Source organism: Hakea prostrata, chromosome 3 (genome assembly GCF_041222555.1).
Source record: "Hakea prostrata isolate BN-2017 chromosome 3, UWA_Hpros_2, whole genome shotgun sequence".
NCBI lineage: Eukaryota > Viridiplantae > Streptophyta > Magnoliopsida > Proteales > Proteaceae > Hakea > Hakea prostrata.
The window spans coordinates 15,375,364-15,402,175 of record NC_142602.1 but is presented as its reverse complement, the minus strand read 5'-3'; the positions used below and the strand labels follow the sequence as shown (position 1 = coordinate 15,402,175).

The 26,812-nt window shown below is 37.8% G+C and overlaps 1 protein-coding gene across 1 annotated transcript in view; it reads right to left on the bottom strand.

Annotated features, from left to right (window-relative positions):
* EBS1 (EMS-MUTAGENIZED BRI1 SUPPRESSOR 1) overlaps positions 1-21,138 on the bottom strand; it is a 70,795-nt gene extending 49,657 nt beyond the window's left edge. Inside the window, exons 1-5 of the mRNA XM_089149390.1 lie at positions 20,702-21,138; positions 15,621-16,067; positions 15,380-15,533; positions 10,821-10,992; positions 7,262-7,335 (exon numbers count right to left, since the gene is read on the bottom strand). Coding sequence (XP_089005516.1) covers positions 7,262-7,335; positions 10,821-10,992; positions 15,380-15,533; positions 15,621-16,067; positions 20,702-20,865 — 1,011 coding nt within the window. The 5' untranslated portion in view covers positions 20,866-21,138. The remainder of the gene's footprint in view (positions 1-7,261; positions 7,336-10,820; positions 10,993-15,379; positions 15,534-15,620; positions 16,068-20,701) is intronic.
* Between the last annotated feature and the right edge of the window lie 5,674 nt (positions 21,139-26,812).

Sequence of the window (26,812 nt, the reverse complement as noted above, 5' to 3'; positions counted from 1 at the left end):
CAGGTAATGAAAATTTTCAATAATATATCAAATTTTTCAATAGTTTCCACCTAATACCAAGTTATGACTAATTTCAACAACTCATTTCCAGTGGTATCAAAAAGTTTCAATAGTTCCGACCATTCAAATAGTCTCAAACGGTTCTGTCCAGCCCATCACATGCCGAGTCTAACCCCAAAACCCCTAATTTCAACCCATCTTGGTCATACCTCATTTCTCGGCAGGCCAAGCCAACCTCAAAACCAAGATCCTGATCGTTGAGCCTAAGAAGGCTGTAGGAGAAGCTGTGAGGAAGGACATGTGTAGTCAAGGTCATATTCCTAGTATAGTGTTGAATAGAGCTTATTGGAGGGCAACGACATGTAGCAAGCCAAACTTAGCAGAGATTTTCATTACTCGCTAGTCTATGAATATTTCCTCTTTCATCTTTCACCTCACATTTTCCTTATTCGTCTTTACCCATTTTTCTTCTCTCACACCCTAGACCTCTTTTCCCATATCTTCATTCACTTCTAGTAGACCTTAATTTTCCTACATTATGTGATGTAACCAAGGTCAGCAGGCCAAAGATAGCCCGAACATTGAGCCCAAAACAGCCCCCTGGCCATGAAGCAGCCAAGGCTGGCCAAATGCCCTAAGGGTATTTTGATCATTATCACACTCCTCCTTAGGACCTCATGGGTCCGATTAGTTTCATAGTGGGCTCAGGAGTTAAAAACTATTTTTCAATTTTAAGTTGATTATGTCATAGTCAAGTTAAGAGCCCTAGTCTTTGTGGGAATCCCAGTTGGAATCAATTTGAAGGTAAAATTCCTTCTGGATATTTGTTATTTTATTTTGGTTATTTTTGTGGTCCTTAGAAGACCTCTTCTCAAGTTGTTAGTTAGTTGTTAATTAGTTGTAGAGTTCTAAAGGGATTCCCTAATTAGAGTCCAAGTGTCTTCGTTGTAAGAGGCTATATACAGCCCCCATTAATAAAATTGCAAGCATTGAAGGAGAATTGTAGTTGTGGGTTCCAAGGAGGATCCCACAGCTGAATATTGAATTTTCTGCAACTTTCTTCCTTCTTCTTCAACTCCAAGATACTGCGACAGTTTAGAGTCCTTTCCCTACAGCAGCTATAGAGTACCAGTCCACACAATCAACAAGTAAAGAAACCCCAGCCCCTTCCCTGCTTCCATTCCTTCCCTTAACTGTTGGGCAACAACCCCCACCCCTCTTGTTCCCTTGCTGCAGCAGCCAGCCCCCTACCTCCTCCTCTCTCACCGCAGGCCTCCCCCAACTCTTTCCCTCTTCCTTCCCCCTTTCTTGATATTGCGGCAGCTTCAAGAAAGAAAAGGAAGAAAAAGAGAGCAAAGGAAAAAAAAAGAGAAGTAAAGAAAGCAAATCAAGAAAGCCAAGAAAGAGACCAACATTGATCCAGAAAAGCCTCCTAATCATTCCCAGACCAACTGCAAGCTTCCCTCCCAACCCATCCATTTAGGTTTTGTTAAACCCAGAGTCTTCCCAAAACCCTAAATCAATTTCACAACCCATTTAGATTTTTGCTAATCTAAGCTTTCCCTATCTTGGGTATAGTTAAAGCCCTAACTTTTCCCCAACCCTTTTCCTAACTTGTTAAAACCCTAAGGCTGCATTTGTTTGCAAAGGTGGGGTGGGGAAAAAGGGGTGGGAAAAAAATATGTGGGCCCAAGTGTAGTGGGGTAAGGGAGAAGGAAAGGAAAGGAAAGTGTGGAAAAGTGTGGGACTTTTGTAGGGTTTTGAAAAGGCTTGGGGTGGGAAAATTGGGTTGCCACCTCACCAGACAAGTTTCCTTAATTTTAAGGAAACTTGTCTCTAACTTTTCCACCCCAAGCAACCAAACATTGTACACTTTTAGGATTCAAAGGAAAAGTAGCAAAAGTTTGCTTTTTTCAAGAATTTTCCCACCCCACCTTTATTCTAGCAAACAAACGCAGCCTAATCCATCAAAATTCATCCCATCTAACTAATTGAGACCTTAGTTTTCCCAACCCTATCCCATTTTGTTAAGACCTAGTTCAATCCCAAGAACCCTAACCTTCCCAATTCCATCCCATAACCCATTTTCTCAATTGCATTGCCCCATGGGTTACCAAAACTTGAAACAAACTTCTGGGGGATTGTTTATTTGATAGCTGATTCAGTTTGAGAGGTTCCCGAAGAGTGTCCCCGAACCTGGGTTACATCGTTATGTTGACCGGATGCATGCAGCCAATGCCATTAAGTTGGGATAACCTGGGATTATTGCTTTTGTTGCTCTTTCTTAAATGGAGATAACAGTTTGTTGTACAAGTGAGAAATGAACACTTAGAGAATTGCGCTTATTCATAGATACCCAATGGAAATTTACAGTTTACAATCAGAGGCAATCCTCCTCTGAGTAGGAAAAGAAATACAAGAATGAAGATGACTAGGAAAACCAATCTAAAACGAAATAGGAAAAATAACAAATCAAAAAGATAACTCAAAATAAGACTTAGACAGTGAATAAGGGAGGGATTTATCACTCTCGATATCTAGTGCTAGAATCAAGAGGGCTGTTTTTGTCCTCTCAAGTCCTCCGAAGTCTTAAGACAGTTCATTGGAAACCCTCCGTTAGATTCAGTAACCAACAAAGCTTTATTCAACAAAAGCTAACAATGAAAAGCCAAACTCATTACATCCTCATCAGTTGCAAACTGCCAATGAGACTTCTATACCCCTATGTTTGGATCCCTAGCTCCCATAGGAGTTCTTCATAACATCAGTGATGCTCATACAGTCTACTCCTCTAGCCCCTCAATCTTTTCCTCTCACTCTACCTTCATCTCCCTAGGTTCCTAGTCCACCTCCCCCCACCCCTACCCAAAAGAAACCACCACCAAAAAGAAACCGACACAAAGAAACCCCGGTGCAGGAATATGTTACCCAGCTCCCATCCCTTTCAGGAATCTTTAGCTCTTTCCCAGCTTGATATTTGGTTAACTTCACACCCCCCCCCCTTTTTCTGTTCCTTCATACAAATATACAATATTGTATGGTATGGTAAATATCCACATCTTGTCCAACACCAAATTGGCCTATTTTCCTTTGAAGTCAACCTAGGGTTAACAGATATTGGGTGTTTCGGCCTTTGTTCAATAAGCTGGTCGTGGGCCTCATTCTATGAGCCTAAAAGTTTAGTACCTAGGCCAAGTAAGAAACTACTCAGTTAATTAGCTTTTTCTTTTTCTTTTTGGATGAATGAACCATCACTACCAAAAACCTAAAGGGGGAGCAAGGGGGAGGGAGAGGGTCAAAAGAGCCTTCAGCTACTAAGCTGAAAGGAGGCGTAAAACCCATGTAACAACAACGAATCTGTTCCATGCAGTATCCACAACATGGGGATGGGGGAACAAATGGAACTTAGGCTTTCCAAATCAAGTCTAAGGACCTAGAGTTGGACGTCCATCTCCTAAGGTTTAGCTCCCACCATAAATGACAAATGGTGCTCTGAAACCAACTTACAAGCGGGAAAACAAATAAAAGATCCAGAGAAGGATCTCAGGATCCACAACCATTCCAGCGCAAACCCATAATAGCGTCTAGAGCACATCCAAAAGGAGGATAAGGCTGAAGGGGAAGATGAAGAAGAGGTGTTCTATATCTTCCACACCATTCCAACAGCATGCAATTAGGGCTGGCAGGGATGTGGCGGTGGATAAGGAATGGATGGGTCAGAATGCAGTGGCTGAGAGATCTCTGAGAGTGGAGTGATGGGGAATGTGACCTTTAAAACAAACCAAAGGGAACCATGTGACTGTTTGTGCAAGGGTATGAAAGAGGTTTAAAGCTGAGGAGGGGAGCCAAATGGTTCTATCCTAGGGGAGGGTATGAAGAAGAAGCAGGGGGGAGGTCCAAACTTGTGCGAGACTCAAAGGGAAGGGAATGGGGTAACCAGAAGCCATTGGAGATGAAGACAGAAAGGGTGGCAAACTTGGGATGCACTAATCCTAGACAATACGCAGTCCAAAGTGGTTATAGAGGATTCCCAGTCGATGCCAAGGGTTAAGTCAAAGGGAGACTGAGGAACCAATTGAGACTAAGGATTAGTTAATTAGTTAAATTGGTATGATTAAGTAAATTCTATCCAACTGAAGTTATAAGCGAGAATAGTTTTTATTTCGATTTTAAGTCTAAGTCAATTAGTTTCTATTTTCCTTGTGCAAGCTAGTTTCGAAGTCTTAGCTTCACTAGACATTCTTATGTATGGTTGTATAAAGCCCCTCATCTATCAGAATAGGCTACAGGTGATTAATAGATTATTTTCCCTCTGAGCCTTGAGTGCTTTTACATGTGTATTGCCGTTGCAACTATATTTATTTAATTTGGAAAGTCCAGGATTGAAGAATAATTAAGGTCTAAGTGAAGTCAAGCATAGGTTCTTACTACGGCTAAATTGACAACCTATAAACTCCATCTTTGACCACTTCAAAGCTTCACAAGGCTCCTCATCCAGGTATCTAGCAGCCTACACTCCATTCCCTTTCTCACATCACCTTTTTTTTAGCTCTTTTCTTGATATCTTTGGACTTCCTAAGAAACCCCAAAGTTCAAAGTCAGATTTCTAACAATCTATCCGTTAGATCTGCCCCACACTATCCGTTAGATCTGCCCCACACTTTAGGCAAATGGCGCATATCATCCCCCCTACCCTAGAGACCCTAAATCCCAATTTGACCAATTCTGACAATCCAATGTCAAGATATAGATATTTTCAAGAATTTTCATACTCCCTAAAACCCCAAAACAAGACCCCTAATATCTTCGAATTTAGCTATCCAAACCAAACCGAATTTGGGGGATCATATAGTTACATTATAACCCACATTCCCTCAATGTTTCATCCATTCCCACAATTTTCATCCCAAGAACCTACCCCATCCCACCATACATTCCACCATTCTAAATCGCCATATACTAACACACATCATCCTTGAGACGACTTCATCCCAATTATCCTAACCAGGGAATTCAAATCCACTAATCCGAAGTCCAAACCCAGTTCAGGTTATACCCCATTAACTCCATCTTGTAGCCCATAACCAAAACTTCATGAAACCTTCTCTTGTCCTAATATGAGTTGGTTCTCTTAAAGAACTTGGAAGAAGCGGCCCTCATTAAATTGTGGCAGCATCACATCCCTCATTTCTTGGGAGAGAAAACTCGCAATCATTAGTCAAGGTCGAGGCACTCTCCTATATGTTAGTAGCTTGTTTCAATTGCTTAACGTTGGGTCTGAATAAATCATTTGATGAATAAATTAAGTTCTCCTTTGAAAAAGTACATTGAGATAGCTCATCCTAAAGCAAACTCTTAAGATCACATCTCATCTACACGAAGTGGAAATGTGATACCACAATTTTGACAGTTGAATTTGAGGGAACAATTTGGATTGGCTGCATGACAAATGTCAGCCAATGCCAATCAAATAACCTTTCATGCATGTCCATGCATCCTTGTACTTTTCAGCCATCCTTGTATTGGCATGCTACTCCCAAAGTCCTGGACTTGAAACATATATTTAAATCTCTTGGCTAATTTCATTTGGCAGGAAATTCACATTTGACCATAGATCTTGGGTCTACGCATCCACAAAATTTGGGCTACATTCTTGCTGCATGTAGCTGGATTTTGGACCACCTAAAAAGTTTTCTAGCCAAGCAGCTCAGGAAAAGAACAAATTTATTTTTCACAAGTAGTAAACCAGATGGGGAAAAAGATAACATATCAATTATCAATACAACACCACCTACCATATAAAGGGTTTGTTCTCAAACAAAATTATTTTTCATTATTAAACCAGAAGGGGAGAAAAATAGCATATTATAAACTAATACTACATCTACCATCCGTGCCATGGAGTCTTTATTATGTGCCTTCCTTTGGAAAGGGCAGGAAGCCACGTGCTTCATCCACCCGATCAGTTGGTCTTCCATCTGCCGCCCTACCTCTTTAAGGAGGCCTGGCAATCCGCCGAATCACTGATGTTAATATAGTTTGCCTCTTCAAACTTATTTGGAAAATTGCTGCAAAGCATGATTCTATCTGGGTTAGGTGGGTGTATTCTATCCATCTCCAATCAGATTCCCTCTGGACTGTCCCTATGCTCTCCAACCCTATTTGGGTCTGGAGGAAAATCCTCTTGTTGCACCCCCACGCCATCTCCGCTATCTCTACCTCCATCTCCTCTAGCTCCACCACCTCCTTCTGGCTTGATCCGTGGCATCCGATGCGCATTCTCTATAACTTCTTTGGTCCCCATACTATCTACGGTACCCGTATCCCCAAAACCACCCATTTCATCTCTAATGGGTCCTGGGTTCCTACCCCCCCCCCTCCCTCCCCATTCTCACACGGGTTTGGGAATCCCTCTCCTCTAGAGACCTCATTGTTTGGCTCCCTTCCCCCACCCAAACCGTCTCCACCTCTAACCCCAATTGCATCCTTTGTTGGAACGGTTTGGAGAACCTTGAGTACCTTTTCTTTTCATGCCCATTCTCTAGATCTATCTGAGGAAAACCCTAGCTTCCATTTGGCCCCGTTCGAGGCGATCCTATGGGTTTTTTCGAGATTGGTCTTGGACTTTGAGAAACTTTTCATGTTCTTCCATTTGCGATCGGATTGGTAAGCTAGTCTACTATGCCTTGATGGCTTGATCCATCACCTTTGGTGGAAGCGCAATCTTAGAGATGGACTTCCAAATCCCATTCAATAGATAGGATTTGGAATGCCATCTATTTTTATGTTTCTTCTAGGCTGTTAGCTATTCCCCATCCCCTTGTTGATGATACCCTAAGAAACAGGCTCATTGTTGTCTCCTGGGGTCTTAATTCTCCTTTTCGGCCTTCTGCTTAAAGGGCTTGTTCTCTTGTTTTCTTTCGTTTAATATATTTTTTATTCATCCAAAAAACAATTTAATACTACAAGAATAACATGCCTCAAGTTTGTTTATCTACCATATAAAGGGTTTGTTCTGTAATGAAGTTCAAAATTTCCATCATATAAGTACAATTAAAATATTAAAGAGGAATCAAGCATCTTTTCAGGTTTGCCATTTTTAGACACTGTAAATCAAATCCAAATGAAATTAGTTGAGTTAGTGAGAACATGACATAAAACAGTAACTATAATGCCAGATTTGCCTGTCATACATGAACAAGCTGAACAAAACCAACCAACATATTAAAAATAATTGAAAAGTCATTTTCCAAGGACAAACCAAGATTCTGGAGAAGATAAACCCCCTGACTTCTTGACTCAGGTCTTCAGTACGAGGATCTTCTGGAGTGACATCTGAATTGAAAAGGTTAAGTTTTATTAACAATTCCGACACATACAAATGCAAAGAGAAATTTGAAGAAAAAGATATTCGTGAAGAAATCAACAAGCATGCCAGCACTAGTTCAGACTTCTGAGTGGTAAATTTTATGATACAGAATACTGTCACATACGCCTAGACACTAACTTCCAATATATGGGTTTCCAGCATAGAATACCAACCATTTTTGGAGTTCTACCTAATATGATATAGTAAATTACAAAAATTCTTTAAAAAAATTAAAAAAAAAAGGCTAAAAGGGTTTAGCAGAGCATTGTTACCTAAGATTAAATTATTATTATTCATCATCATCATCATCATAAAAATTGAAGTATACAACAAGCATAAATGTCAAGGTGTCATTTGCCTAGGCACAGCCTTGGCCACCCAGGGGTTTTCAAGAGTAAGCAGTCACCCTAGTGCCTATGCATTTTTTTTTTGGGCATGCTTTGTTATATTTCCTATCATTTCTATGGGTTTTTTTTAAATGATTTTCATACACTCTGATACATAAATACGTTAAATCATTTTGAAATAGAATAAATTCACATAGAATTTTATTCCATTTCTTATATTTTCATAGGCTTCTACATGGTATTGGCTATGTTAAAAGAAATTGAATTTTTGACAAGAGAGATAGACACATAAATCAAATCACAGTATCCTGTCATAGTTTTTTTTTTTTTTCAGTTCCTCGGCTTCCAAACATAGCCTCGATGACGATGAATCAGAACCACAAACCCTGATTCCTGCTAAACCTCAAATCTTCTCCCAGAAAATTCCTATCCTTCCATGTGTCTTCTTCTTCTTAATGTCTTTATCCTGAAGCTCCATTCAGTAATATCCCACCTGCGTCCTTCTATTTTTCCAGTTAGGGCAAGGAGTGTCAAGGGTTCTTCCAACTATGTTTTGGCTTCAAAAGGCACTCGAATATAAAGCCTTTCATCAGTCGGCACCTGCTTCCCTTAGAGCAGTGCTCTGAGCGCCTGTCAAATCTGAAGTACAACATGTAAAAGGAAAAAAGCCTGCAGGTCCATCAGAATAGGTGGTGACTGGGGAGTCAAGCTCTTGCACCAACTATTGCCAGACACTAGCATATCATGCTATCAGGACAAATCTAAACCACTAAATAGGAAGGACACCATCTATAAGTGAAAAATAAAACATGGGCCCTAATTCAATTGGCTCCCTTTTACCACACATTTTGCTTGAAATTTTAACAGATCATAATAACTGCAAGAACTGTATTTTGATTAAGGGCTCCTTGTCATCAAGGTGCTCCATAGGTCAAGGCGTCATGGTAACACCCTATCCCCTAGGCAACACCTTGTTGCCTTGCTTGGTGTCACATTGGTTTTCGTTGCCCTCTAACACCTTACCTCACCCTGTCACCTTGACAACTATGTTAAAGGCATAACAAATCTGATTTGAATTAGATAGTGGCATCACCATACGCACATAAAATTATATTAGAGCACATTCAGATAATATCCTATCATTTTCAGGACTTAGGTAGATCCGAATAGATCTTTATTTTCTCAATATAGATTCTCTCAAATGGACATGAAAGCAGATTGAACACGAATTTTTTATTACCGTCTTTGCCATTTTATTGGTGAGGGAATCGGTTTGGAATTTAGAGTTAGCAGCTTCACTTGCTGCTTCTCTTCTTATCCGTAATTTCCATATATTCTTTACTATTGAATTTCTTACATTCTTCACTATTGATTTTCATCTGTACTATTTAATAGAAAATCTAGAAGAACAATAACATTGTCTTAACTTATAATAAATATAAATTTATAAATTAAGAAAACATTTCAAACAAGTAACTTAATCGACTGGTCAGATGGGGGCATTACCATATCTGCATCCGACTAGCTTTCGGATGGATAGGATTGTCCCAAGCAAATAGAAAAATGCAGATTCCGAAGCAGCTTTTGGATACCCATTTGGAGCCCTAGTTTTTATTCACCAGTTATTCCTATCTTTATTATGGTACTTAGGAGAATCAGAACATATGAATCCGGAATGTAGGTAGACAGCAAACTGTCATTAAAATTTGGTTCCAGTGGATACACCAGCCAAACAAATATAGCCAGAAGACCTCACTTTATGCAAATCCACTGGACACTAACTCACTTTGGTGCAAATTCCTATATGATGAAGTTCTAGATTGGAAGAGATCCAACCATAAGTGATGTAGTCCTAGACCGATATATGATCAACTAGGAGCCACTCCTTCAAGATCTTACTCAGAACCAACCTACGGGATAAAATGGGTTAGGTCTTGGTAGGTTTTGTAATGGCCTTGTGGATAGGTCTCGTGTTTTGGGCTATGATGGGATGATTTTGCTGCTAAGGACAGATATGCTTAATGTACAGTGGCTTAGTGATCTTGCTGCAGATCCAGCACCAAGTTGGAATATTTTCCTTTAAAATCAACCTAGAATTGATAGAAATGGGTGCTGGGCCATTGTTCCATAGGTTAGTGTGGTCATGTGCATATACTATGTGCCTAAAAGTAAAGGACTACGCCAAGTATGTAGGTTGGTTAATTAGTTCAATTTCCCAACATAAATTATAAATGCAGAATACTATTTGTTATGTTTTATTGTAGGTTTACATGTCCAAGTCAGTCAGGTGTTAGGAGTTCCAGTTCAAATAGAACTCCTTTTATTGTTTGTGAGGAGTTCCCTTCCCATTAAAACTCCTGGTCTTTTGTTAAAACTTACAAATAGCCTATCCCATTTAATAAAAAGTGACCATTCAGATTAAAATGTTATTCTCGATCTCGAGTCCCTCTGTCAGAGTTGCAGCTGCAAAAACGTTTTATTCAGTTTGGTATGTTCAAGATTAAAAAACCAATGAGGCCCAAGGGGAAATCAAGCTTAGTTCCCTCCTATGGCTGAAAAGGCAGCTCTTCTACATTTAAATCTACGCTCAATCCAAGCATGTACCTAAATTGTAGAAGAGTTGGTTCCTTGGCTTTGGGCATTTCTCTGTTCACCCCTTCTAGGCTTTGCTTAGATGAGGACCTCCAAACCACACACATCCCCCCCCCCCCCACAAAAAAAATAAAAACTAAATTAAAAGTTCCTTGTTTCATTTCAAGGTTTAGTATATGATCACTCTCCCCACAAAAAAAATAATAATAATTTGTAGAATCTAATCAACCTCCATAACTATTTACCAATACATCATGGGACTTTCTGATAACAACTACCCCCAACAAATTGATTCTATCCTCTAGAAGTGAGAGGTGTTCTGTTGCAAGGAAGTTTCTTGCTGCGGAAGACAAAGTATCAACCGTTGGGTTAAGGACTGGGTAAAGAGAACACTGTGCCTACAGAGTAAAACGAAGCAGACAGCTACTCCAGAAAGACAATTTCAATTGTTCTCAATATGCAAAACTCAGAGCAAGTAAGTCTAGCAAGACTAAGGAATTTGAGACTTCAACCTTTCTTTATGGTACTGTCATCCATAGCTTTATATTCCATATTCTTCAAAGCAAGCTCCACTCCATAACCACCCAAATTAAGAGCATCCAGTGCACCAACAGCACCACAGTGACCACTAGCTGCTTCACATCCAGAAGGTAAAACAGGTCTAACAACATATCTAATAATTCCCTGCTAGCAATAAGAGTACTTTATCAGCAAGTATTTCAAGGGTAAAAGAAGACAAGAGGGTACCCAAATTAAAACACCTCAAGTGCAGAATCATCCATCATACCAGCCTAATATTAGTGGACTTAAGCATCCAGAACCAATCTGCTATTAATAAGAAGATGAAGATTTGAAGGTGAAGTACAAAAACAACCATAAACATAATGGAGTCATACATCAAGAATAATCACTGATTAGGTATTAGATGGTTATGGAAATGTCTTCAATGGTAATGGACTCAATTATAAAGCCGAAGAATTTAGTTCAAGATTTGATCTACAATCAATAAGAACAAAAAGCATGAAAGATGAAGCAATAAACCCAAAATCAACCTACAATACAGTCGTACATAAGAATAATCACTGTTTTTGTATTAGATGGGTATGGAAGTAATGAAAACCAAGGAGGAGAAGTTATTAAAACCAACAAGGACGAGATGCGTGTGGAACCAGATCTTCCCAATCTTGGACACTTTTAGGGTTTTGGGCTTGGTTGAGCGGTTTTGGTAAGCCATGGGAACCTCAAATTAGGTTGATTTTTAGTTGTTCAATGATTTAGGAAAGGTTTTGCTGTTATCAAAACCCTACCGAGCTGAGAAGGAAATAGTTGCAGGGTTGTATCAAACTGGGGATGGGTTGGAAATCTTGAGCAACTTCTCCGATCTTTCCAGTTGGAAATCTTGGGCAACCACTTTGGTCTTTCCAAATCTTTCTTCTTTTCTTTCTTACTTCCTTTCCATTTCTTTCTTATTTTTCTTCTTTTCTGGTTTACCACAAGAAAGAGAGGGGGCCGAGAGATAAAAGGGAGGGGTGGGGGAGTGCCTCAGGGTATGGGGAAGTTCTGGGATGGACATAGAAGGGTCGTAGGAGGTGGGTGAGGGGTTCTACAGGGCTGCGCAGGGATCGGGAAGGGAATTGGGGAGGCTGTGATTGCAGGGCGAGGAAATTCCATGTTGTGCAAGAGGTAGAAGAGGAATGGAGGCTCTGATGGGGTTTGGAGGGGTCTGTACTTGCTTGTGAGTGATGCGGAGTTGTTGATGGAGGGCCATAGGTGGAGGGAACTTTCCGGAAATTGCAGGGTAGAACTTGGGAGCTTGAATAATCACAGGGTCCTCCTCAAAAGGACCTTGCCGAAACCTCCTTGGCTGCAAAATTCTCAATTATTTAGTCATCAAATCTGATTTCTACAGCATTAGGCATGAGAATTTATAGCCTTTACAAGATCCGAAAATAGAATCAACTTCTAAGTTATAAGAGACCTAACTCACTCATACTTGGACTCCTACGTAGACTAGACAACTTCAACTGAAATAAAAAACTAACTGGGATTATGGAACAGATCAGAAACCCTAAAATACATAACCAAATAAAAGAAAAAGAGACCCCAAAAAATACCCCTAGGGGCTGCGCATGGGCCTACAGTGCTAGGCCCCCTTGCAGCTTCCGTTGGGGGCCCTTTTGTTGTTCACATCAGGAAGTGTATTCAGTTCTACAGTCTCAACTAGAAAGCCAATAGATTTAGTCCAAGCACGAATTTTAAAACCCACTAATCGCATTAGGAGTTATTTTGGTGAAATAGCATTAGGCGTTCACCAGTCTACTAAGTTGACTGGCTTTGCTTTCATAAGGATCTCTGAAGTTGTAGTTAATCTTCATTTTATAGTCACTTTCAGGACCCAGCTATTATATCATCAGTCAATTCTGGGCATAGTTTGATTTTGTCTTGTCTCGGTGTCTCAACCACGTCAAGACACGGCGTACCATGTCTGGTTGCATGTTTCGGTGGGTTTCAGGTGGGTTTCTTGTCTTATTCTGTGTACAGCTTAATTTGAGGCCAATAAACACAATGGCAACGTTAATTTTTACTAAAACCTAACACAAACTGCTCTTCTTGATTTGCACATACACAGCTGCAAGCAGACAAAACTGGATCATGTATTTTCACAAATCTAACCATGGATATACGAGAAAACACTGAAACTTCCATTAAAATGCAAGACAAATATTCAGAGGTAGTCAAATCTCAATTGCAATCTAAAATTTACAATTACAACCCCTGGAACTCTTGAACCAAAATTTCCACAGTTTCACCAAAAATTTCCAAATTTTCTGAAATTTCACCAAAATTGACGAAATTTTTTTGAAATTCAACTAACTCAATTTCATTTCAGACCATGTTTCATCTTGTAAGGCTCAAGACAACCGAAATTTCACAACATTTAGTACACTAATTATGGGTCAAATATGATGTTTTGAAGTGTATTAAGATAAGGAAAGTTCTGGTCATAATAAAAGTCATGTAATGAGAATTCTACAAAAGAATATGTACCCTGCATTTTATCACTACTAACTAATGGAACAAAGGCTATCATTGGTATCATTTATGTTTTTGTTCATGACCTAGTTTTTAAAAATCATCTACAATATCATTTTTGGCAAAGAAAATGCAAATAGTTCGGTAGCTAATAGAATCATAAAGTATAGAATGATAACTTTTGGTCATTAGCTACGACAAATTGAAGAAATGGGTCAATATCATAGATGTTTGATATTTAACATGGGCATTTTTTTAAAAGAAAAAAAGGTCCCAAAGCCCATATATAGTTAAAGGAATGGGAGAAGAGATTCCTCAAAACAAGATTCTTGTGTGCCACATCAAGCAAAGTTTCAAAGAAAGAAAAAGAACCTTCACAACTTCATGCTGCCAGCTGCTGCTAGCCTACAGTCTCCGCAGCAGTCCAGCACTCTAGCCATCCAGAGAAGAATATTTTCTACGTCCGGTGACTGGAGGTCAGCCCATACTCTTATCTCTCTCTCTTTCTCAGGGCCTATTTTTGTAGGTTTCTGCATTATGTAGCCTTATATAGGACTAAGGACCAACTAACAGGATCTCAGACATAATCAACTCCGGTTGAGTTGATTCAGGGTTTTGGGGTTTCAAATGTAAAAAATGGGAAATTAGGATTTATAGGACTCAGTTTGGACTGAATCTCGAATTGAGCATAAGAGGGCTGGAAGAGGCAGTTCAATCCAAAGGGTCATGGAGGTTCAATCAAAGTTCTTCATGAAATTTTCATGTCAGTATGTCACTGATGCAATAACACTTCAAAGTCAACTTGTGGCCTTCAGCAAACACACACACACACACACACAGAGAAGCAGAGAGATGGCAGTATCATCAATTACTGGAAAGATGACAACTTGGTTAGAAGAATGATCATCGGTCATCACAAAACAGAGGTTGTTGTTGAAGCCCCAGTTATTCAGGACTGACCCTCTAGCAGCTTCTCAGCGAGTATAATGTGCATTAAATAGTTGATTGTTTGTCCACTGGATAAAATAAGATGAGAGTCATGAGACAGAGGATTAAAGATTTCATCGCAGGAAGTAGATCAGTCATCAGTTGTTTCTTTAGCAAAGAGTTAGCAGATGTGGATAATTTTGTTCAGATTGTATAAGATTGAGTAGTCAGAGTAGAAGGTGGGCCACTGCCTGAACGTGGCTTCCCTTTATTTTCCTACATATGCTTTTTAAATGTCTGATATGAGTCCTAAGTCTAGGTTTTAATGCTTTGAATAGATATTTGAAGTGTGTCAGATGAAAAGCCAGAGCCAGGGGGTCTTTTTTTGGCTATTTTAGCTATTTCTGCTCACCATGTTAGGAAAATTGGTCTCTCACGGCTTCTTTTTTTTCACCACGAACCAGAGGGCAAACTTGCAAGACGAGAAGGAATAACCTATCAATAGGAGCGGATATGAGATCTCAAATGCCAGGGAAACTACAAATTTGTTGGAAAGTAGAACTGTAAGATCCCACCAACCCGAGTAGAGCCTGCTCTCTCTGTCTGACCAGTAGAGAAATGCTCCTGTTATGCAAACTGTGGTTGTTATTTTTTTTTCTCTTATAGAGGAAATGTATCTGTCTACTGAATCTGATCCCAAGCTCAGTTCACATCAGAGTATCAGACTGCATAGTGTTTTGAATTGATCAAGACAGATCAGATTTCAAATAAATTAATATATACTACAATCAATTTAGGCTCTTATTTAAATTTCAAACAGTTTTAGGTCAACTCTTAACCGCTAAATAACATACTTTTCGTTCCCTATCTATGGTCATAACCTAAGAGTTCAAAGGTTCTGAACTGGACTCATAACCCTTAGGATTCTAGGATTTATAAAACCTGCCCAACACAATGCCATCAAATGGTACTTCAGAATAAAATGCAACAAATATAAGAAAGAGGCAGGACTTCTAATTCATTAAAATACTTGCTGAAATCAGGGGTCATTTCAGACTCAAAAGGATAGATTATAGATAACTAAGGTGAAGCATAGATACACTTCAGATACCTTTCTTGATGCTTCTGCCAGAGCAACATGAAAATCTTTGAAGCATGCTGTTCCAAGAGCTCCATACAAAATAGCAACTGGACTAGCAGTACTTGATCCAAAATGAATGTGATCAAAATCATAAAGTTCAGGCTGGTCAAATGGATCCCCAGAACTGAAAAGAACAGAATGCAATAAATGACTGAAAGACATCAAAACCAGGACAAGAACAGTGCTGAAGAAAATATCACCTAACACTTACTGTAGAGTGGGGTTACCAAGCCACAATAACAATTCTGCAACATCAAGAAATAAAGCCCCACCAGTATCAACCCAGCAACATTTACCACCAGGACTTTTGGGGTTCATGCCTACTAAAAAGTGGTCATCCTTCTTTCTGTTTATGCCTCTAACTGGTTCAGAAATGTCCCCTCCAAGATCATTTGCACTATTTTCAGCCACTAAGGGGAAAGAAGATAGAGATTCCACCGCTAATTGTCGGTAGACCACCAGTTTTGGAGATGCAGAACGAAGAGTCAGAGAGAATTTGAAGAGTGATCCCAAAGGTTCGCCTAAAAGAGACTGTCCATGTCTCACAATTTCGTGAATACAATCCTTGGCTGTAGAGGAATCAGAATCATTTTCTCCACGCAACCAGACCTCAATGAAGTCCCAAAATAGGTCCTTCCATCCTTTAGATAGTAATTCACTGCAACCAGATAAACATTCAATACTTTTAACTGAGATATCTGCGAAGGATGTGTAGTTTAAACAAAAAGCTCAGATTTTATTCCCAGCAAAGCAGTCCACTTCCAACGGGAAGATCGTATGCAAACAGGGGACAAATATGAGTAGAAAATAGACTTGCAAGATACATATAATATATGACTGGCCCTTTTTACTAAGGAAAACGTATTGACATGCTGCAATTATTAGCTGGTCTAAAATGAACAGCCTTAGTTGAAGCCAAAGGCCAAAAATATGTGAAAGGTAAAAAAGGTTGAAATCTTGTAAGTTAATATGGGTTTCTTTCAAGACTGTCTTTCTAATCTCAAGGTATCAAGATGTAATTTTTCAGATGCATAAGTGTGTTGGTTAACAATTTCTAATCAATCATGGGATCATTATAAAAACTCCACAATATTTCGAATTTGGCATATGATAACTCTATGAAATATAGTTAATTCTAGTGCTTTTGCAAAATATTTGGACTTCGGCATACAAGACTTATTTGGATATTTTAAATTAACAGGTTCACCAGTCTTCTTTATGGGAATTCTAAGTGACTGAGGTTGTTTTAGGGTCATAATGTTGGGGTAATTAGAATTCCATGTTTTGGGGATTTGAGTAAGATTAAATTTCATAGGGAAAAATAGCTTGAGAGGCAACAACCACATTATATTGTTTTGCTGCCATCAATTATCTTCACATTGTTATCGAATTTTTATTTTTTTTGGGCCAATTTATCGAACTTCATTACTTGCTAATACTTTCTGTTTACAGGTTCAAGTATATTCCATGTTTGCGCCTTTTATTTTATCAGCAACAAAAATCCATTGATTAGTAGATTCAAAATGTGCAATTATGCTGCATTCTAAACACCCCCCCCCAACAACAACACCACCCAAAAAAATGAGGAAGGAAAACAAGCGGTGAAAATTCCACCAATAGAAAAGGGCATGTCATGAAGATCCCGCCACTAGGGATGTCTGAAGAAGGGTCACTAGGTACAAGGGCTGGACTCTAGAGGAAGGTTACCTAATTTGAACCTATCCATTAAGGTTCCTAAAAGTTTGAACTTATCAATGACCGTTTCTTGAAATTTGGATTTTAGGTCAAAGTTAGGATTGGGGTTTAAGTTATCAAAACTTCAAGAGAATCTCATATGCAACATTAGGGTGGGAGAACATATTAATGAAGGTTTCTTGAAGTTTGGATACTCAAGAGCACTGAACTAGAATTGGCAGCAGATTGCGGTTTGGGTTTGGGTTTTTGTTGAAAAGAGAATCGATGTGAATTTTACAGTTCAGATTGGGAGGAAGGGGTTTGGATCGAGTTCTCCTCATCTAAAGATGAAAACTTGATCCGAATTTGGAATGATTTGGAAGGTTGGTTCATTCTGCGGGAAATTTGGGACTTGGGAATGTTTCCTAAAGATGTGTGAAATTTTAGGCTAAGATGGTTGGATGTTGGATGGATTTGTCAAGACTTGTGAATTTGAATGATGTCAAGCAATGCATTTTTTTCTTCTTCTTCTTGTTCTTTTTTCTTTTTCTATTTTTTCTTTTTTCTTTTTTTTTTAATAATTGTGGGGTACTTATGGGTGTGGGAAATGGTTGTAAGAGATGGGGGGCAAACTTAAGTTTTGGGTGGCTTGGGAGGATTAGGAGAAGACTGGGTAATGATGACATGAATTGAGCATGCATGATTTCCTGGACGGCAGTAACTCCTGAACAAAGTCTAAATCTTCAACTTGAACTTGAAGGAAATCTTCAGAAATATGAACGATGCTTCAAGTAAAACCTCCCAGGCTTCACATTGTGTTAGAGGTCGGGTGACACTAAAATTCAAATGAGTTAATTTAGATTATTTGTGCCAATTTAATTATTTAAGTTAGTGATAGACAGGTCTTTTATATTTTAATTAGCTATTACGATTAGTTATTCCTACGATTAATATGAATATCCCATTTAATAGGATATTCAAAGTCCCAATTTAAACCCCCCATCATGTGATAGTAACTTAGACTTGAATGTTTAATCCAATTAGCTTGTGAGCTACTCTCCTTGTTTGAGGCCTTCTTCTCTAGGTGAGAGTGTTTTGCTTGAAGTTGAGAACTCAAGCTGCCGGTTCCCTGGTGGTTCGAAGTTCAGGAGGCACTGGTTCTAATTTAAAAAACTAGACCCTATCTTTCCATAAAACCTAACCTCCAATAAAGCTCTAACTGCCTAAAACCTGCAACCATAGTATATTATGTTCTGCCAATCAAAATTTGATACACTTTGAAGTGAATCATGATGCAGATCCAGCACCAAACTGGACTGTTTTCTTTTATATCAACCTATTGTAGATAGATATGGTGTTGGGCCTTTGTCCCATATGTTTATGTCCTCACATGCCTATTCTATGGGCCTAAAAGTCAAGTGTCCAGACTGAGCACGAAAATAATTGAATTAATTGGTTAATTGGTCTACTTATGTCAATTCTTCCCAGCTTAAGTTCTAGGGCAGAATAGTATTTTCTTATGTTACATTTCAGTTTTAGTGGTCCAACTGTCCAAGTGATAAGTGTGGTAAGAGTCCTAGATCTAATGGGTTTGAAGTTCTGATTCTTTAGGAGTTTATCACCTATTTCTATTATGAGTTTTGAGGCTGTTTAGAACTATTTATGACCTCCCCCTAAAGGAACAAACAAAGTACAGTTGATTAGATTTATTTTTGTAGTTACAAACTGGGACTTGATTGTGATCTTGGGTAATACTTTTCTTGATGGAGATCAAACTCTTCTCTTGTTTCCGTGGTGGTTCAAGTCCCAGAAAACAACGAGATTATGATTGAGAACCTAACTCCTGTTGCTGACAATAGAATCAGTCTACACAAGTTTTGCCTTCATCTACACTATTTATGTTAGGAGAATAGATCCTCATCCTCCCTTCCCATCACCTTTTCTTTTTTATTTTCTTGAATTTTCAGACTTCCTCAAATTTCAAGGTCAGATTTACATTGAACCATCAGATCTTCCCAAAATTCAAGCACGTCATCCCCCAGTCCTAGTGACTTTAGACCATAATGATAACCATCCAATCTCAAGATATAAATATTTTCTTGTATTTCCATGCTCCTTAAAACCCGAAAACCCATAACCCCTATATATTCCAAGTGAGCCATCCAAACCCAACCAATTTCAAAAGATCATATCCCTAAATCATTACCTACGTTCCTCCAGGTTTCAGCCCACTATGACAACTCAAACCATCAACCTCGATTCCGTAATTTCACTCAGCCACCTCCTAGAAAGTACGACTTACCCAAATCCTTTCAAACTAAAATCCATACTTGCTCTCACTTTATCAAGCAGGCCTTTATGGTTAGAAAACCATCAGAGTACTCCATCTCTCAAAACAACACCCAAGCCCCTCGTTTGAAAACAGCATCTTTGGCTCAGTTCTGATTCAGATCTTGGCATTGGCCCTTGGTTGAACCCATCAGCCCAAGGCTACATCAGATCACCCCCCATAGCAGACCTACCATCAATTCAAAATCCAGCCCCTTGAAACCCCATTGACCTTGACTTCCTATTTCTTTTCAACTGCCCAAGTGAAGGGATTCATTCCCCAGCTAACTAAACTGGTCGAGACTTTAATCAAATAACCTTTCAAGCACCCTCATCATTCCCTCAAAATCAGATCCCCATCTAAGACCTGTAAAACACTAAAGCCAGCCCCACTTTTTGGTAACTGAAATTCCTAACAGTGCTAATTCTAACTTGAGGTTCTGACAGTGGCCCTTAATTCTATTGAGGCCATATCTTCACACCACAATGGGTCCACTGGATCAAATACCAACCCAACCAACAAACCAGCTGAGCTTTAGTCTGCAAGGTGTGAATTGGATCAAGCACCAATCCAACCAGCCTTGTATAATTTCCACTGGAGAAGAAGACACGAACAGGAAAAACTTTTCATTAATAACAAGCCTCTTTACAACATACATAAAGGCCTCGAAAATAGAATCCTACCCTAATAAGTAAAGGCCTAACGTAGCTTAAACTGACTAGGAAGTTGAAATAGACTCAAAACGAAGACTTAATTCAATGCTACTAAGTTCTTAGACGGAATCTTCATAAAGCCAGAGAAGGGTAATTCTAAGAAGGATAGGCCAAAGAATAATCCCCAGCCCAGAACTCAAAAGAAGCTGACAAATGTCCTTTGCGGCTATCAGTCAGTGCAAATGCATCCCAAACAAATCTAAGTAGTAGTTCCACGTAGTGGCAAGAAGGAAGTGGATAAATTCCGCCCTTCATAGCATGGTATCCTCGTTCGACGAAGGCCACACTTTTTCTATTGTCCATTGATCAATGTTAGAACCTCGTCCAAAGCAAGGACCCAAGCAAAAATCCCAATTCGAAGCTGCATTCAGCATTGGTTCACCGCACACCAGATGCAGCTTCATCGGGTAATCCATCAAGGTAAACATGTTAACCTATTCTTCTAGAAATCCCAAAACACTTTAACCAGTCAAAATGCTCCATTCCCTGAATTCAGTATTGAAACATTTTATGAAATCATTTGGGAACTATAACTGGGAAATGTAACAATCAATCATCGAGTGAGGAAAAACTTACGCGGCTTCCAATAGTATTGGAGTTCCAGACCACTTGGCCTGAACTGAAACCTGAACGTTCTTCGGACGACGATTATCTGCAGAAACCGAGCTCGCAGATAGATTCACAATGACAAGAAGGATCAGAATGCAACGCAGAGACAGAGATCTGGAACGTAGCTCCATAGTGGAACCTGCTCTAAGCAGTCATGAATCAGTAAGATTTGGATCTCAGTGTTGGCCACTTCCCATGGATGAAATCGAGTGTGTTCGATTTATAAAGAGACTTCGGCAGAGAAATGCAATCAAAAGATTTGCTACAGAACGGTAATAAGAGCACGAAGACCGACTTCGCGGGTCCTCGCGTAAGCGAGGGTTTGAAACGTGGATGGTGCAACTCGGTACCGTCCAGGGTTTTCGCAAACGGGTCAGATTTAGGGCTTAATCCCTCCACGTCTCAGACTCTCAAACCCTATGTACGGACCATTGTTTTAGACTTTTAGCATTTATCGTATCAATACCTTTTTTGGTATCCTACCCAAAACAAAAACAAAAACAAAAAAACATCTTTTTTGGTAAGAAATCGTATCAGTATGACCCGATTTAGGGTTTAATCGCTCCACGTCTCAAACGCTGTGTCCGGACCATGGTTTTAGGGTTTGTTTGGCTATCTGAATTTAGAATTTCAAATTTCTAGATTCATGAATTAAAGATTTATACCTGTTTGGTTATAAAATATATCTGGATTCATGAAATCTAAATATTTCAATTTTTTGCTTCAAAAATGAATTAAGGGGCTGTTTGATTACATGAATCCAAATATTTCAAATCTCTAGATTCATGAATCTCTATAATTATACCCTTTTGGTTGTTAAAATCTCTAAATTCATTAAATCTAAAGGTTCACCTTTTTATATTAAAAATGTGAATTTGTAGATTTATGAGTAAATGGTGAAATCCAGAGATTTCAAAAAAGTTATACATTTGCACATTCATAAAAATCACATCGATCAAATAGTTTTTTATGATGAATCCACAGATTTCATTCCACAACCAAATATTTAATTTTATAAATTATGACTCATAGATTTGAAATCTATATATTTGAAATTTCAGACTCATGTAACCAAACAGGTCTTAAGCCATTTTTGAGTATTGGGTGAAATCCATGGATTCCATTATAAGTATAAAATTAATGAAATTTACGGATTCACAAGGAGTAATCCAACAAAACTCTATGAACTTCGATAAATTTGAAACTAACCAAACAGTTAATTTTTAGAACCATGAATCTGTAAATTTAAAATTCCATTTCATTTAAAATTTCTAGATTCATATAACCAAACAGGCTCTTAGTATATCGTATCAATCACTTTTTCTGGTTATAAGTCGTCTCAGTATTTTTCTTTTTCCTTTGTAGGTTGGATGCACATGCCCTACCAATATTGGTCACACAGATCAGTTAACTAAGGATCAAAGACAACCGAACTGGGTACTAGTTTGGTTACCACAAACAAAGAAGGGGAGAAAAGAAAAGGAAAAAAAAAAAAACTAGTTTGGTCCCCACACACAAAAAAAAGAACGGCTAGTTTGGTTTGAAGTTTGAACCAATTAATTAAATGATACAAATTTGGAAACATATGAAACCAATTAATTAATTGTAATAAATCGGATAGAGATAGATTCATAAAGAACGGCTAGTTTTGGTTTGAACTAATTAATTAAATCATATATATTTGGAAACATATGAAACCAATTAATTAATTGTAATGAATTGGATAGAAATAGAATCATGGCCAATAAATTTAATCCATTTATTAGAGTCTGTTTGGTTACATGAATCTAGAGAATTTAAATTCTTGGATTTACAATTGGAAGATTTATACCTGTTTGGTTGTGTAAATTCCTGCACTCATAAAATTTAGGGATTCATCTTTTTATACTAAAAACGTGAATCTATAGATTTATAGGTATGAGGTGAATCGTAAATGTGTTAAACATTTGAACCATGACTTCACTTGCGCACACCATGATTAATTTTATGAACCATAACTCCATAAATTTGAAATCTCTATATTTTTTAAATCTCCAAACTTACTAACTTAACAGGCCTAAAGACTTACATGAATCAGAAAAAATAAAGAAATCAAACATATTGATTGACAAATATTGATATAAAATATTTTAAATATTAATTGAATACATTGTCAAATAATTTCAAATTTATCATTGAAGGTGGAATCTGATCTCATCGTTCATTGTCGAGCAATCTTTGAAAAATGTTCTTCTATTCAATGAGAGATTTTATGTTGAGCATTCTTTTCATTAGGAAATAAAATTTACAAGTAACACGGATTTCTTTTACAGTGATAAAAAAGTGTAAATCAATATTTAGGTAACTAAAATAAGGGTAATTTTCATCTGGACCCCTAAGGTTTGGTCCATATCATTTTTAATACAAAAAAAAAATTCCCCTTTGCATATGGCTCCCCTGAGATTAATAGAAATGATTACTTAATGATAAATCATAATTTTGATTACCAAAATACCCCTAAGGTGGTGTCCACTATTTTGTTTCCTCTTTGCTTCCCAGGATCCCGACTGTCGCAGAGGACGTTAAAGGCTACTTTCGCTGCTTCTCTGGTTCGTGAATCGTCTTTAGTCCAATTTTGTCGATCATGCTGATTCTACAAATTATTTTTTCTCCTATCCCTTTCGTCACCAATTGGATTTCACATTCTGATTCTTGATTAATGTAGTTTTGTCTCTAAATATCCGGTGATTTCGTGCAACTAAAATGGCTCTGTTCCTAGGCCTTTTATTTGGGAGATCGTGAAGAAGAACAAATCTTTTCTCGTCAAGGAGTTCGGGAATGGAACTGCTAGTGTACGGTTCAGCAAGGAGAGCAACAATCTCTACAACATTCACTCTTTTAAGCACTCAGGTTTTTGAGACTTTTAGGGTTTTGTTGTTCGTTTTCATTTTGTAAATGGGTATCTATGTTATCTCAGGTTTTCTAAACTTTTAGGGTTTTGTTTTTCGTTTTCATTTTGTAAATGGGTATATATGTTATCTATCTATTTATCGCACATTTTATTCTCACGGTGGAATATTAGGACTGGCTAACAAGAAAACAGTTTTGATTCAACCTGCTGGCAAAGATCTTTCTATGATGCTTGCTACTACCAAGATGATTAAAATAAAAATATTAAAATTGCAATTATAATTTATCTTTTTAACATAAACTTTAGATCGAAATAGAATACATGCTATAATCTTGACCATTGTAATATGAGGGTATTTTGGTCATCAAAATTATGATTTGTCATTATTTAATCATTTCTAGTAACCTCAGGGGAGCCATGTGCAAAGGGGATTTTTTTTCGGACTAGAATGACATGGACCAAACCTTAGGGGGTCTAAATGAAAATTACCCCTAAAATAAACAACTTCAATTATTGTATCAAGCGGTATAAGTGCAAAGCAACACATTGAACAAGATGAGAAACTTTGAACATGCCACTTGATAGCTTAAATCACAACATGGTTGAATCTATCCTGCAATAAATTTGGGTGGGAAATCACCACCCTGTGAATTTTAATCATAAGTCACAAGAGGCCTTGCTACACTTTGGATATCCCAATATTCCTTAGAGCCAATGTTGCATTTTGAACTTTCTGAACCAAAGACTGTTCATCATGATTCAAAATATATGGTACAGTACAGTCAAGAAGAATTTAATGAACATTTTCAAATTCCCCACATTGCAAACAAGCTGGTTCATCAGCCATGTGACCCCTGCAATGAGTCTGTCCATAACTGGAAGACCATTTGCACAATACCTCTGTAGAGATGAATCTTGGGTAGAGTTTTCATATTCCAAACTTGATGCCACACTTTTATTGGTATTTGTTTGCAAGGGTGGACATGGCAGGTTGTTGCACAATGTTGTTTAGAAGCCTCGAGATGTTTGCACAATAGGCAATAAGCACTCTTTATTGAGTAAATGTCAAAATTATAGATAGTTAAGGGTTCCCAATCCTCTACAATTCTCACATCTTCATGTAATTCATGTCTAAGTGTTGTAATGCGAGGAATTGCTCATCTAAAAGTATATTATTCACAATACCCCAATAGGGTATTTATAGTTACAACCTAGTTAAGTCATATACTAAGTAGGAAAATGAAATATAAAACAAATAGAAATAAAACTCTAGACTTATTAGGAAACATAATCATATTATAATTAAGAAACCTCAATCTATGTTTTCAACACTCTCCCTCAAGTTTGAGCATAGATATTTATCATACCTAATTTGCTTATAATGTAATTGAATATATTCGTGTTCAAGCTCTTTGTAAGCACATCAAACCCGTTGCTCGTTTGAAGTAACAAATGTGATATGGATCAGCCCAGCCTCAAGCTTCTCTTTTATGAAATGTTTGTCAATCTCCACATGCTTAGTTCTATCATGTTTTAATTGGTTATGAGCTATGTTGATTGCTGACTTACTATCTTAGTATAATTGTATAGGAACCTCCAAATATGTCTCAACCACTTGAAGCAGTCATTTAAGCTATAGTACCTCACAAATGCCTTAAGCAATCGCCCTAAACTTGGCATCAACACTGGACCGCGCAACTACAATCTGTTTCTTGCTTCTCCAAATCATAAAGTTACCTCCCACATATACACAATACCCAGAGGTAGACCTCTTATCATATGCACATCCTGCCCAATATGCATTTGTATATGCCCCAATCTTCAAATGTCCATGAACTGAAATTAAAATTCATTTTCCTATAGTAGTCTTCAAGTATCTCAAGATCTGATATACTGCATCCAAATGTGATGAATAGAGATCATGCATATACTGGCTAACAAGACTATCTTAAATGTGATGTTAGGTCTAGTGTGAGATAGATAGATCAATTTTCCCACTAATTTTTTATACCTTATATTGTCAACTAATTGTTCTTCCTTTGCCTTCAAATGTATGTTAGGTTCAATAGAAGTCTCAGTAGGCTTACATCTTAGCATTCCAGTTTTTTCAAGTAAGATATAATGTATACTTCATCTGGGATATAGATACACCGCTAGTGGAATATGACAACTCTAAACCTAATAAATATCTTAGTTTTCCCATATCTTTGATTTCAAATTCAGTTCACAAAAAAATCTTTAATGTTGAAATATCATTCTCACTACTACATATGATCACAATATCATCCATAGATACTAAAAGTATAGTAGTGTGACAACCATCTATTTTAATTGTGTAGTATATTATATATTTTCCAAATTTTCTTAACCCAAGCTTATTGACAAGGAAGATAATAAATAATAAGAAAGGAAGGAGAGGGGAGAGAAGAGAAAAGATACAAGAGATAATAAATAGGGATTGAGGAGTTAATTTCTAATTATGAATGAAATTTTGAAAATTTTGAAATTTCATTAATCCGCGTTTATAGAAAGATAACAGAATAAATAGGAAAAAAATACGAGAGATAAGGGAAGAGAGAACAAATAGGGATTGATGAGTTAGTTTATAATTAGGAATGACATTTATACTCATTATTTTATCTTTAAAAATTGTTCTCAATCCTTGGGGGCCAAATAGTCACATTTCACATGTGGGAAGAGAAAAAAGAAAATAAGGGAATTAATATTATTTTTTAAAAATCATGGCCCCCCTTCGGCCCCTCTATTGGTCTGCCCCTATTCATTTGGGTGTACCTTGATACATTATTAAATGAGCTTTATATAATGTAAGCTATACTTCGCCCTAGCTTTAAAGGATTCGAACTTTGATGTCTTACATAGAAGTGTTGATTTTTTATCAATTGAGCCACCCCACATAATTATAATTTTGTTTTTAGGTTGGATGCACGACATAAATCTAATTACATGGATAGAGAATAGAAAAATTTTCTCTTTACACAAGTTAAGAGGATCATCTAACTACAAGAGTTTAAAATTCAATAATATGCTATCTTTAGGTAATTGATGCACTCACTACAAGGGTTCATCGCACTCACCTCGAGGTAAAGCAACCTCCAACAGATATGGGTAGTCTTCCAATCCTTAGGTATGACCACTGACAACTCAAGAAAGAGCTTTGTAAAACAAAT